Here is a 13264-nt window from a genome sequence, read left to right as displayed (position 1 = left end):
TTATTTCATAATTCATATCTTTGTCAGAAAGCAAAAAAGCATCTCTCCCAATTTTATATAACTTTTCTTTTGAATGAATCCAGCAGCCTGAACATGTACAAAGCTGATATTCGTTTTTTAATTTCATATATAGGCGACTGACTAATATATATTATTGAATATCCAATATTTCATCATCACCAAATCCCATGCAAAGACCAAAAGTGACCTCACATTCTGCTCTCAGTACTTTGACTGCCCCTGCTCCTGAAACCATTCATTCCTACTGAAGGACATAAATCAATAGAAATAATATTTGCCAGATCAATAAAGTCCCATACAGCAGGGAACTGTAGTCTTTCTCAAACATATTGTATTTACACATGTTGTTATATGCAGCGCCAGGACAGTGTTTGTGGGATCTATTCAAAATAAACTACAATTCCCAGATTCCTCATAATGAAGGGATGTGTCATGACGTGGCTCACTGCTGTGTTTTATTTGTAGTTTTTGAATAAATAATTGAAATAATCTATATCTGGATCCGGCAACACTGATCAATTCTTTGTTGGTTTTGGTCTTTTCATGGGATTTGTTGACTCGAACTGAAATGCACCTGTAACTGTTTGGTTTGTTCTGGAGCTGGAGTCACTCTGTGGTTTATCAGCTAAGACAGAGGGAGATAAATGTGTGAGAGTCAGTTTTAAACCATGTTTCTTATCAAACACCAGTAATAGTCTTGGGTGGGGTGGAGCCAAACAGCCCCTCCCTGAACTACACCCCCCTCCGTGCCTCAGTAGGAAGTAATCTATTACATTAGAAGCATTATGTTTTTATTAAAGTGTATTTGCTGCTGAATATTATGTTTCATTTTCATGCAGAAATCACTGGAGATTCCCCGGTTTATTTTGAAATCTAGATGTGAGTTTGTCATGTGCTCTTTTTGCCACCTTCTGGCCAAAATCATTTATTGCAGCTCGAACTTTCCTCCACAAAGTGCAGAAAAAAAATGACCCAAACCTTGTATTAACTTCTTTTTTTTTTTTAAATGTTTATTAATGTTGAAATTTTATTGAAACGCCTTGTGCTCCCAGTAAGGATCAAATAAGACTCAATGTAAAAGCTTGCACAGCTGATCTGCAGTGAACAGACCCACTATCAAAGCCTATATAGGATACAACATTTCCTTCGGATTGCGCTGGTTCAGAACAAAAAAGCAGATGGTTTGTGTAAAAATGAATCATAGCAAATACCCACAGTGAGGGGAGGAGAAATGATGGTGTCTTAAAAAGTGTTGACAGATGAACACAGTCACTGGGACGAGACAGGAGAGCGGTAATGAAAATAAAAATGAAATAAAAAGTTCTGTATCTGCAATCTACACATATACACACTCACTTGCAAACACACTCGTACATACGGGCATGCACGCACACATGCACGCGCTCACTCTCACGCACACACTCACACGTACTGCAGAGGTATCCACACACACACGAACACAAACCCACAGATAAAATGTAGTGATTGAAAATAGTGAAACCCTGGTAAAATCTAATGGTATCATACATCCACGTCTTGTGTCTGAAGTGCAGAAAACAAAATGAACCTAAGAAAAGAAACTAAAATGGAGATAAATTCAGGTGAATAATGAAAAGCATGACCATCTTCACTGGTCTAACCCAACTTGAAACGACCACAAACCCAGAGTGTTGCCCTCTTTACCCAAACCCCAACCCCCCACCTCTATGCTCCACCCTCACCTCGCCCCCATGCCCTCTGACCCTTGTACCCACATCCCTGCCTCGGTCTCCCCCTCTTTCCAACACCCGCCTCCCCAAACCCCTCTCTCCTCTCCTCGATTTGAGGCTTTTCCGCGCTCCGTTGTTGCGTCACAGCTGAAGGCCTGGCCGGGTGGAGGAAGCAGGCGGGCGGACGGTGGGGGAGAGACGAGGTGGCTGCTGGTTCAGGTTCTGGTCACCACTTATCATCACGGCACAGTGTCCAGCTCAGAATACAGAGTGAGGACTCAGGGGGGTTAGAGGAGTCTTGATGTGTGCTGAGGTTGAAGGATGCAAACCTGTCTGTGTTTGTGTGTGTGTGTGTGTGTGTGTGTGTGTGTGTGTGTGTGTGTGTGTGTGTGTGTGTGTGTGTGTGTGTGTGTGTGTGTGTGTGTGTGTGTGTGTGACGGTTTCTACACTGGGAGAATCTTGTTAGTCTAGATGTGAGTATTTCGGGTTAGTCTCGTGCGATGGTGTGTGAAGGCATGGCTGGTGGTGGTGAAGGGGGCAGTGGAGGTGGGGTTGGCGCAGCTCAGGGCCTTGTCCCTCATCATAATTGGAGAAGGGGGTGCAGGAGCGGGTTTATAGGGCTTGCGTCTTGAGCTCGATGGGCTCGCCGCGGGTGTCCTGCTGGGTCTCGCTCTCTGGGGGCCGACTGCCCTTCAGTGTGGCCAGGCGCTCGGACAGACCCCTCATGCGTGGGAACAGCATGAAATCGTACAGGAGGGCGCCCATGGCACCTCCTATCATTGGCCCGACCCAGTACACCTGTCGGCAACAAACATCAGCATCGTGAGACAGTTATTTACGAGGAATAGAGTGAAAACAGAGGTGGGAGATGATCTCTTCAGGTTCTTACCCAGTGGTTAACGAAGTTCCTGAAGAGCACAGCAGGAGCAAAGGAGCGAGCAGGGTTCATTCCAGCACCGGTGTAGTACATCTGAAACACAACGCACTTGTTACTGTATTGTGTTTTATCTGCACTTATCTGCACGTGTATCTGAATGGATGGATTTTGTCACTGTTGTGTCCGTGTTGTCTCACCCCCATGAGATGTCCAATGGTGACGGAGAAGCCGATGGAGAGGGCGGCAGATCCCAGGCGTCCGTTTCTCCTCTCATCCGTCACGGCGAAGATGCAAACCACGAGCTGCATGGTGAGGAAAACCTCCACAGTGGTGGCCATTCCCAGGCTGATGCCAGGCTGCAGCTGGAGATGTATACAAAATACATGCATCAGTCATAGAAAGTATAAATACACAGATACATACAGATGTTTTTCAATGGATGACCTCCTCATACTCATAAAACATGCTGTATTGAGCTGGTACCACCACTTAAATCTTCCAAATTCAATACATTCCCAAACTCTAAAATAAACGTTGCCCCCAAAACATTTGCCTTTGTTTTCTTAAAACATTCCTTACCGTGTTCATCGCCATGTTGCCTCTCATGTTACCGGGTGTGACCCCGTACAGCACAGCGGCCCCAGCTACAGCGCCCAGGCACTGGGCGACGATGTAGAAAATGGCGCGGAAAAGAGACATCTGTGAGCCGACAAGGTAGGCGAAGGTGACGGCAGGGTTGATGTGGCCGCCGCTGATGTGGCCAATAGACTGGATGAGGGTGGCAGCTGCCAGCCCAAAGCAGAGGGCCACATGGAGGACATGATGAGGCCCAGTGGTCCAGCGCAGGGCAGCGCCCATGCCGAAAAATACGAAGAACATGGTCCCAAAGAACTCTGCAAAGACCGCCCGCCAAAAATTCATGGACCGGAACTCCCACATGGTGACTGTTCACTTGAGGCTCTCCACCAGATGAAGTGAAATTTAAAAATAAATCAGGATTAGTCTAGAAAAGGTCAATGTACCTTTTCAGTCCCAAAACAAAAAAAGGGATCTCCCTCTCAGTTCGAAGACAAAAAACAGGATTTCAGAACGTCAACAGACGAATCCACTCAACAGCCATGAACTGTTAAAGCTGCGTTCGCTTGCCACCTCTGTCCACCTGTCGCAAAGACATAGGTGTGAGATGATGTGGGAGTGGGTGGAGATCTCAGGTGTGATGAGTTGTCAAGAGGAGGTGGGCATCAATGCTAAAGGGGTATTTCTAAAGCAGAGACGGGGATAGACAGAGTGTCCGGTGGACCTTTTAGCCTCTCTGACGGAGGGGAGAGGGCCAGACAGGGGCTTTATAATACCCCCCCAGGGGCCCCAGGTGACGCCATAATCCCCCTGCAGGGCCAAGGGCGGGGGGGCAGCGGTGCGGGACATCCTAAATCAAACAAACTTAACCCTTCTGTCTCCACCCCGTCACAGGCCGAGGCCAAAAGAGGCAGCAAATTTGAGAGGACAAACAGATAAAGCGAGAAAGAGTGGAAATCTAAGAAAGACATTTGATGTAAGAGAGAGAAAGAGATGACAGGAAGGATTGTGTCTTTATTCAAGAGGGGGGAGGGGGGTGGCTGAGAGGAACAGCCTCAGTGAAGAGCAGCTGGAGCTGAGAGGACAAACTTTTCTTTGGGGCGTATGTCATCTGTTGACATATCATAACTGTCATAATCAGGGGACACAAATGCTCAAGGACAAGGACAGAAAACACACATGTGTGCACAAAGACCTGCACACAACACACACACACACACACACACACACACACACACACACACACACACACACACACACACACACACACACACACGCAGACACACACACACACACACACATATACGCAGATGCAGATAATACAGTTGGGGCCCCGGACGGAAGTGCTCAAAGCTAACAGCGCTGAACTGACCCATACACTGAAATGCCTGACCCTGTGAAACCATTGTCTGTACAATGCATGTGGGCCACGTATGGACGGAGACAAGACAAAAATACATATTAAACTAAAGCACAGACGCTAGTAAGTGTCGTAAATCTGACATGCTAAAGCTTCAGGATCAGGTTTATTGCTTCTGATGACTGTTCTGGACACAGTTCCGCACCGGCCACTGTTGGTGATAATCAGTCAGAGGAGAGGGACGAGGAAAAGAAAAAGTCAGGGAGTCACTGATGAGGCCTGCGAGGATGATGATGGCTGAAACCTGAACTTGACTTTGCCTCAGAGCGCGGCGGCTTCACTGGCCGCACCACTGCACGGCCAGGGTCATGTGGCCGGAGGCACGAGGAGGCGGAGAAGGAGTGAATGTGGCAAAGACAAGGACAAGAACACTGAGAGCCAGGGGCGAACAAAAATGTATACGACACAGCTCACTTTTCGTTGTCACAGGGGATTCTAGGAGGTGCTTAGACTGTGTGTGTTGCAGGACGATTTAGGCCTACGACCAAAGCCCTGAATCTTCCCTGTGAGAGTGTGTGTGTTTGCATGTGAGTGTGTGTGTGTATGTGTGTGTGTGTGTGTGACTGTGTGTCAGAAGTGTGTCAGTGCAGCAGCAGGATTGTAGGGTGGGGGGCAGTGGGGTTACTGAGAAGCACCGGGCGTCGCGCTGACCAGTCGAGAGCCATCACTGTTGAGGGTGAGGCGGGGTGCGGGTGATGAAAGCAGAACGCTGAGCTCGTCGTTTTAACTCCCTTTTATACATGTTAGAAAAAACACACACAATGCAAAATGCTGGCGGCACGGTGGCCGTTATAGCTATTGTGCATGTGTGTGTGTGTGTGTGTGTGTGTGTGTGTGTGTGTGTGTGTGTGTGTGTGTGTGTGTGTGTGTGTGTGTGTGTGTGTGTGTGTGTGTGTGTGTGTGTAAATAGCTTATTGTTGATCCCTGTCTGAATATTCAAATTACACTGCCACAGTAATACAGATTGCTAAAATGGTTATATTTGTACAAGATATCACAATATACAACTCTGTTTTACTCCAAATATTACCATGAATACACAATGAATACAGTGTTTATTATGTTAGATGTGTATTTTAAAGGGTCAGTTCATGCAAATCCACAAAAGAAATCTCTCGTAGCACTGGACAGAATAATTTTGCACGGCTAAATATCACGAGACGCAATGAAAAACGTGTGAGTGAACCGACCCTTTGAAATAATTCAAAACGAACGTGGCAATTACAGCAAAAACTTGCATTTGAATGAAGGTTTCATGAAAGCAGCAAGTATTGTCTCTCACACACCTAAACACACATACAAGTGTGCTCTTTATGTCCATTACAAATGACAAAGCGTATTTCCTCTGAAGGAGTTCTCTCTGTGGAGCCATTACAGAGGTATGAAGGTCCATTTGTTTGTGAGAGAGGAGACAGACACACACACACACACACACACACACACACATGAGAGAGATGCTGGGCTGATTGAGGGCGTCATTGAACCTGCAGCGTGGAGCAAGGAGCTCTTTAGCATTTCAAAGCATTCACAAACACGAGGCGCAGCTGAAAACACGAGGGTTTTTCAGACGGATTTCAATGAGTCCCCATTATATATTCTAATGATGTGCAAATATGAAAGTAACAATACCGAATCCCACAATATTGGCGACACTCATAGACGCACTAATGACAGGGCACTGGGACCTCAAAGGTCTCGGCCAGAATGCACAACCCACACCGATTTTGTCCCCCTAGAATATTATAAACATGCACTATGTGTTGTAGTGTTTCAGTGGAAGACGACTGAAATATCAATCAGGCTCTTTAAAGCTGAGCTGCAGATGATCATTTTCTGTCAATCCATCAAATCATTGTCAAATTCTTCTCATAACATCTCTGAAAGATTTGTTTTTATCCCTGAAACTACAGGTTATTGGAGGCAGGAAGTTACTTCATATATTTTGAGTTACTTTATTTGAGTATTTCTTTATTTCTGTGTTTTCTCTATTATATCTTATAGTGAAAATTATACTTTTCCACTCAATCACATGTTTGTAGTTCACTGACCAATCATCCAACGTGTAAATATGACTGTTTTAGTAGAGAACTCTTATATTTTATATCTATCTGTTATAAAGATAATATAATTAATTAATTATCAACAAAGTTTTGCAATCTTTTTTCACAGCAGACATTTAAACTTGTTACAGTAAAAAAAACTAAAAGGTTAAAAACTAGAATGGCACTGTAGAGTTCATACCTCTGAAAAAGGCCCAACAGTCCCTTTAAATTCAACACTATTTCTAACCCTAACCCAGCAGGGTGGATGATTCCCCCCCTACACCCCACCTCTCAGTTACCTTCAACAGCCTGTCTCATGTGGGCTCTTTAGCTCAGTCAGTATAGCATCAGGCTTCAGCCACAGGGTTGATGGTTCAAATAAGGGCAAGTACATTTTACTTACACATACTCATCTGGATATCTTATTATGAACCTGCAACCCCTGTAGGCAATAATCCAATAAAGGTGGCTGGTTCCTGGATCTTTAATCTTCTGACTCAATAACACAACCCTAACCCTATGAGAAACCCTAACAGCAACCCTAACCCTAACCCTAAATGCAACACTAACCCTAACCGTAACTAGTTTTAGTTCTATAACAGGTCTAAACATCTGCAGTGAAATTAATTCTATTATTACAAGTTTTATATTGTTTATATAACTCACTTACTTTTTCTTGCCACTGTACAATAACCTCTCTCATCTTCAGCCTCTGTATCTTTTGTATTATAACATTTATCACATAACATTTAATTGTATTTATATTATTAATCACATATGGTGTTTTCATACGTTAGAGTTTCCACAGCTTCTCCCTTTTCTTTGGTCCTCACCACTGCTCAGTCTAATCTGCATGACATCATCTGTACACTATACATCTTCATCAAATCACCGTAATATTGCTGTAATTATTGATTCCATGTGTCTTTTCTCTTTAAATGCATGTGTCCTCAGTTGGCGTCTTGTTTGTTGGCCTGCTTGGCTCTCATGGCGTTCTGCGTGACCGTGGACAGGGACGATCCGGTCATACTGGTTGTCTCCACGATCTCGATGTCCTTACAGGTCAGACACGCCACCAGCTTCTGGCGAGAGGCGCTGCGTGCGAAGAGGAACTCGTGGGACACTCCGCCCAGCACAGCACCGAGCACCGGGCCTATCCAGTAAACCTGCAGGGGAGCCAAGGAAAAACAGATGATGAGGAGATGTTATAATGAAGTGTACGGACAGAGAAATGTTTTCAGTTCATAGAGAGCCCCAAAATATAGTGTAAGCTTATTATCAGCTGAGGCCATAAGAAGTTCAGTGGAATTTATATTTGTACTTTATTGTCAATGAATCTCTTGAACAGAAAACCAACAATAAATTGATGTATGAAGCCAAAACCTGTTCAACTTTATGCCTCTGTGAATCATAGACCTTTTAATCTTTTTAAAACTCACGAATGAAACATTACAAGTTTCTCTCTTAATAATACAGTGATCACAAGTCGTCCAATCACCACCCACAGAAAATTTAGACCAGAATAAAAGTTATTTTTAATGTTTTTTATTTCTGTCTACTTTTTCTTATATATATATTTTGTTGGCCTTTAAGTAGTCAGGAAATATAAATGTTTGGTTTCATAAATCTTTGAATAAACGTGTAGGTTTTTAATTAAACTTCTGCAGGCTTTAAAATGTCGAGAGACAGACGAGCACCTTGTTGGTTTTTATAGATTTTTGTCCTGACCTGTCTTATCACCTTATCCTTTAATACTGATATCTGCTTGGATCAGTGTTTTGATATCGTATGAACATTGACTAAACTTTTAAACATTTCTAAAACAGTCGCTCTGGACATTTGGATGAGTGTTACTAGGGACAGAGGTTTGGGACTTTTTGTCTCACCCAGTGATTTTCCCAGAACCCGACGATGATGGCTGGACCCAGAGCACGAGCAGGATTCATACACGCACCAGAGAACCGTCCCTGACAGGAAAAAAAACAACACAAACACAAATGAATCTTTGGATTCCAGAATAAAGGAATACAACTGTAAAAAGAAATATTAGTACAACTGGAATTTAAAATAACTTGATAACTTTAACTAAGCAGTTAATAAGTGATCACTGGGACATTTATTTCTGGTAGAAAACCACATAAATCTGTACCAAAAGCTTATTTTACCCCCATTAACACTCCAGCTGTGTGAGCGAGTCCGATGGCTAAGTATCCTGGTTCTGTACTCTCCCTCCGCCGCTGGTCCTCCACTGAGAAAATAGTGAAGACCATCTGGAAGGTGCACAGAACCTCAATACCCAGCGCCTGGCCTGCGTTCATCTCCAGAGGCACCTGAGTGGAATCACCACCGGATACTTCACACATGATGTCACGACTTTTAAACTTTGAATTTGACGCTTGAATATTTCAAAAACTGACCCTGTTGACGAAGTGTTCCGCCGTGGTTTTCATCGGCAGGGCCAGGTAGAGGGCCCCGGCCCCCAGAGAGGCCCCCAGACACTGCACAGCGATGTAGAAGAGGGCCCTGAGGACGTCCACCCTCCGAGTGGCCAACAGAGACAGAGTCACTGCCGGGTTCACCTGATCACAGAAACACAGACTTCAGTCAGATCACATCCTCAACCAAACGACAGAGGTGGAAAGTAACTAAATACATTTACTTAGTTACTGTACCAAAGTAAAATTTCTGAGTTACTTTACTTGAGTATTTCCAATTTTCTGCAGTACCTCGGTGAAATATGTTTTACTTTTTACTCCACTACTTTTATCTAACAACTGCAGTGTGTTATGATAGATCCTTTGTGGCTGGTGACCGCTGATTTAATATGTCTTGTATTGTATAATATGTATAATACTCTCTTGTAGTTCCTGGTCATGTTTCAGATGTTTGTAAGTTGTTCACCAAAGAAACTTTTCCACTCAACCCAATTCAATTCCTTTAAAAAAAGGATTTGAGAAACGACCATAACTTTAATTTTATTTTGTGGAAAATAACTTTTGATTCTTCAGTACATTTAGTTGATTTTATACATACTTGTATTTTTTATATTTCTCTATTAATGTTTTTAACCGAAAATAATTTGAAGTACAAGGCACTTAGTTGCAATTCAGTATTTGTACTTTGTGTTACAGGTTCTTGTACTACTGAGTACTTCTTCTACCACTGACGACCAACAAAGAGTTCAAGTTCAAGTCAGACAAAAGAAATTTAACATTTCAGAATCAACGTGCGTCTGAGACATTCACCTGTGCTCCACTTATTTCTCCAAAACAGTGGCCCAGTGCAACAATCACCACACCCACGGCCACAGCTGGGTACAGGGGTCCCCCAGGGGCCTCTCCTTGGCCCGGCACAGAGGCGCCCAGCACGGTACTCACTAACACCAGGGTGCCGAGCAGCTCTGCCAGCATGGCTCGCCAAAACTGCCGACTCCGTAGCTCCTCAGGAAAAAGGGGCAGAAACAAAGACGGCCTATATTTAGTGTCACACGTGAGGTGAATTAAAACGGAAAAAAACTGCTCAAACCTCAAATAGTGCTGAACTCCATTATTAAAAATATAGTCACATAGTTTTTATAGTCCTAGAGCCTAATAAAAGATGTATCTCACATGCTGATGGTTATGTTTATCTGTCTAAGATAATCTTTCCACTGCCACCAGGAGCAATAAAAACTGTCAAGGATGAAATAAATGCTCTTGAAGACATAAAACGAGACACAGATAAGAGTCATTGTTTCACCGTCTGACACAAACAAGTCATTTTCAAGCCGACAACATGTAATTTCTCATTGTGTTCAATGTGTTCTCGATTACAATTAAATAAACGAATAGAGTTCTTCTTTTGCTGAAGCAGTTTAAAGTGTCTTCAAGTACATCAACGCACATGACAGTGATTCAATCTATTGTCTTTTTTCTCCCACAGATTTGAACAAGCAATGCAATAAAATAGGATGCTCACCTCACGCCACGTCATTTCAAAGTCAGTCTCCGGTCCTCAGGTTTGTTTCTCTGCAGCTCCGTCTGCCTGTCGTCTGTCGGTCGGTCTGTCTGCTGGGGTCTGAGGGCTTCAGGGTCTCTGCGACATCCCTCATCAACTTGTAGAGTCTGAGAGGTTCTTTGATGGGAGCAGCCTCCTCCCCCTCGGTCTCTCTCCTCTCACCCTCTCCTCAGCAGACACCTCCGGCCCTATCCAGTCTGCCTGTGCACAAACTTCACCCGACACAAGCTGCCTCCTAAAGCTCGTCCTCCCAGTGCTCCTCCACGACCCGAGCAATTTGACTCACCTTCAGAAAAACTAAGAGGAGCCTTTCCCTCGTCTTCAAACTGAAGTGATTGTGGCCACTTCAGAGGGTTGCACAAGGTCTGCATGGAAATCAAACACACGGCTGCTTTTAAGGCCAGAAAACACTTGTGGAAAATGGCAACTTGATCACAGTTAAAAGCACCGGGTCAGTTATGTCATCACCTTCAAATGTTGTGTTTCATTTCGTTTTTTGATAAATAAAAAGTAGCTACAAATTATCTTTCTTAATTCTAGAAAGAATTTAGACACTAATATTTATTTTAAAAAATAACAACGCTCAGGTTTGATTGTATTGATTTATCTGTATGTTTATTATAAGGGTTCTGAGTTTGAGGTGGTGTTGAACCAAAATTTTGCTCATGCCCTTTACAAACATGAGTGAGAAAGAACATAAATACTAATGATAAATATAGAGCTGTAATGTCACTAGAGGTCAAACCTCTGCCGAGACCCAACAGTTCCCTAATGAAACCACATTTAAAGTCACTCGACTAAACGCCAATGAAAACACAATCTCCTTGGCAAAGGTAATTAGCTCGTCTCTGATTGTGTCAACAATAACTTGACATTATAAATTTGGGGCAGATCTGTTGCATTACATTCGTATACGTGGATCTAATAATGTGATCAAAGTGAGTATATGAAACGAAATAGGAACTTTAAACTGGTGTTTATGGTATTTCGTTTACTCACAATATCGCTGCCAGCTTCATCACCCTGTTTTCCCAAAACTAAAGAGTCCAAAAGTTAACGTAAATCATTTGGCCTTTTTTTAAATGATGACATATGTTTGAGATCAGATTTCGTTCACTCTACAGAGATAGTGTCTGTTTGATTTCTAAGACATTTACAGACTTGTTGTTGCCTTCAGCATGAACTGATGATCACTGACTTTTCCTACAATCATCAGGACGAAATGTATTTCTGTTTGTGCACAGAGCCACAGACAGGGTGACAATAAGAATATCGACTTATCCTTTATCAACATGACACATGGATAAAATGAATCAATGAAAGGTTGTACAAGGTGTGACATCTTCTGTCCTTGACCCTCGACTAAAGTAACGGAAAACTTCAACAGGATAGACAGAAGTGCACATGGACAAAACAACAATATATATGTAACAGAAAATGATAACACAGTGTTTGTGAGCTGTGCTGTTGTCTCCTGTTGTCGGGCTGAACTGCGTCGGCGTGTCCTGAGCACCTGTCACCAGTCGCTGCATATACAGTAAGAGATAGAGAGAGAAACCAGAGCTACAGGAACAGATCACGTCAGCTGCTTTAAGATGATCCACTGGGTCGTATGTTGCATTTCTGCAGCAGATAAATATGACATTAACACAACTCTGTATTTTAATGCTTCATCTCCAAGAGGAAAAATTTGGTTTTCAAAAGGTACAGGTTTATTGTATGATTGAGGGAAGAGAAGAGAAACACGGAGCAGGGAAGGGTTGAACATAACTCTCCCTGCTGTGCTATGACACTAAAGAGCTTTAATATGATGTCTTTCCATCCTCCTCCAAACTACTTGTGAGGTACCGCTCTCATCACCATGGGTACAAACTCTTTCATGATGCGGTTGCCATAGAGCCTATTGTGATGCTGCATCTGTGCACACGTTTCATTTTCATCCGCTGATATCAAACGAGCGCAGACCCGGCGACGGCTTCTCGCTAAACGGACACAATGAGGCTGCTCAGCGTTATCTGAGTGATTGATTTATGATTTAATTTCATATTTATTGTAAGATGCGTGTTTCAGCAGCAGAGTGGAGGCAGCTGACGTGATGTTTTGGAGCTCAGACTGATTCTCCCGGGCATCAGGGGCCCTCAGTCCGAGTCCAGAACCAACTGGTTGGTTGGGCTGGGGGGCTCAGGGGGGTGTGGGGGCAGTGTTGGTGTGCCCCATTATACCCTGGATTACCCCCTCCTCTCCACGGCAACTGTGTCCCTGTTATCCCCCCTTTTGTGGAGCTAAGCCCAACTGTGTGGACCGGGGGGGGGCGAACTGGAACCCGCTGGCGTGGGGAGTTTTTAACACCCCGCCCCCCCTCTCACCCAGAGTGCTGACGCTGACACAATCTCACACACAAATATACACACACACTCACACAAAGTGCCGGCTCAGGGATTTGAGGGAGCGATAGAGGGCAAAGGGAGAGACGGAGAGACACAGTTCACATGTTTCACAGTTTTAAATTCTAAGTAAAGTCATGTCTTTTTTTGTTTTTTTGATGTTTTGTCATGTGTGTAGATGTAAGTGTGTATATACAGTGAGTGTGTGTGTGTGTGTGTGTTGTACTCGAGTCTTTTCC

General features: G+C 43.7%; 2 protein-coding genes across 2 annotated transcripts; both read right to left on the bottom strand.

Annotated features, from left to right (window-relative positions):
• Window positions 1–2342: 2342 nt before the first annotated feature.
• Window positions 2343–3546, bottom strand: mipb (major intrinsic protein of lens fiber b). The gene is made up of 4 exons (XM_035159422.1): window positions 3187–3546; window positions 2805–2969; window positions 2620–2700; window positions 2343–2528 (listed from the first exon to the last, which is right to left on the bottom strand). Exons 1-4 carry the CDS (start codon window positions 3544–3546, stop codon window positions 2343–2345), a joined length of 792 nt encoding a protein of 263 aa, XP_035015313.1.
• A 3648-nt stretch (window positions 3547–7194) lies between these two features.
• On the bottom strand, window positions 7195–10742 carry LOC118111306 (aquaporin-4). The gene is made up of 6 exons (XM_035159746.1): window positions 10603–10742; window positions 9891–10085; window positions 9063–9224; window positions 8811–8975; window positions 8532–8612; window positions 7195–7811 (listed from the first exon to the last, which is right to left on the bottom strand). Exons 1-6 carry the CDS (start codon window positions 10615–10617, stop codon window positions 7596–7598), a joined length of 834 nt encoding a protein of 277 aa, XP_035015637.1. The 5' UTR covers window positions 10618–10742; the 3' UTR covers window positions 7195–7595.
• Window positions 10743–13264: the final 2522 nt, after the last annotated feature.

This window comes from Hippoglossus stenolepis, chromosome 6 (assembly GCF_022539355.2).
Source record: "Hippoglossus stenolepis isolate QCI-W04-F060 chromosome 6, HSTE1.2, whole genome shotgun sequence".
Classification (NCBI taxonomy): domain Eukaryota; kingdom Metazoa; phylum Chordata; class Actinopteri; order Pleuronectiformes; family Pleuronectidae; genus Hippoglossus; species Hippoglossus stenolepis.
The sequence above is the reverse complement of the archived record's forward strand: the minus strand, read 5'-3'. Positions and strand labels throughout refer to the sequence as shown.

What these genes read in the sequence shown, in the direction of transcription:
- mipb (XM_035159422.1), bottom strand. Translation starts at nt 3,546, where the DNA reads ATGTGGGAGTTCCGGTCCATGAATTTTTGGCGGGCGGTCTTTGCAGAG. An exon ending in GCAACATGGCGATGAACACG is followed by an intron (nt 2,970 to 3,186) that starts GTAAGGAATGTT and finishes ATACATCTCCAG; the next exon opens with CTGCAGCCTGGCATCAGCCT. An exon ending in GGAACTTCGTTAACCACTGG is followed by an intron (nt 2,529 to 2,619) that starts GTAAGAACCTGA and finishes TGTTGCCGACAG; the next exon opens with GTGTACTGGGTCGGGCCAAT.
- LOC118111306 (XM_035159746.1), bottom strand. An exon ending in CAGCTGGAGTGTTAATGGGG is followed by an intron (nt 8,613 to 8,810) that starts GTAAAATAAGCT and finishes TTTTCCTGTCAG; the next exon opens with GGACGGTTCTCTGGTGCGTG. An exon ending in GGTTCTGGGAAAATCACTGG is followed by an intron (nt 7,812 to 8,531) that starts GTGAGACAAAAA and finishes GCTCCCCTGCAG; the next exon opens with GTTTACTGGATAGGCCCGGT.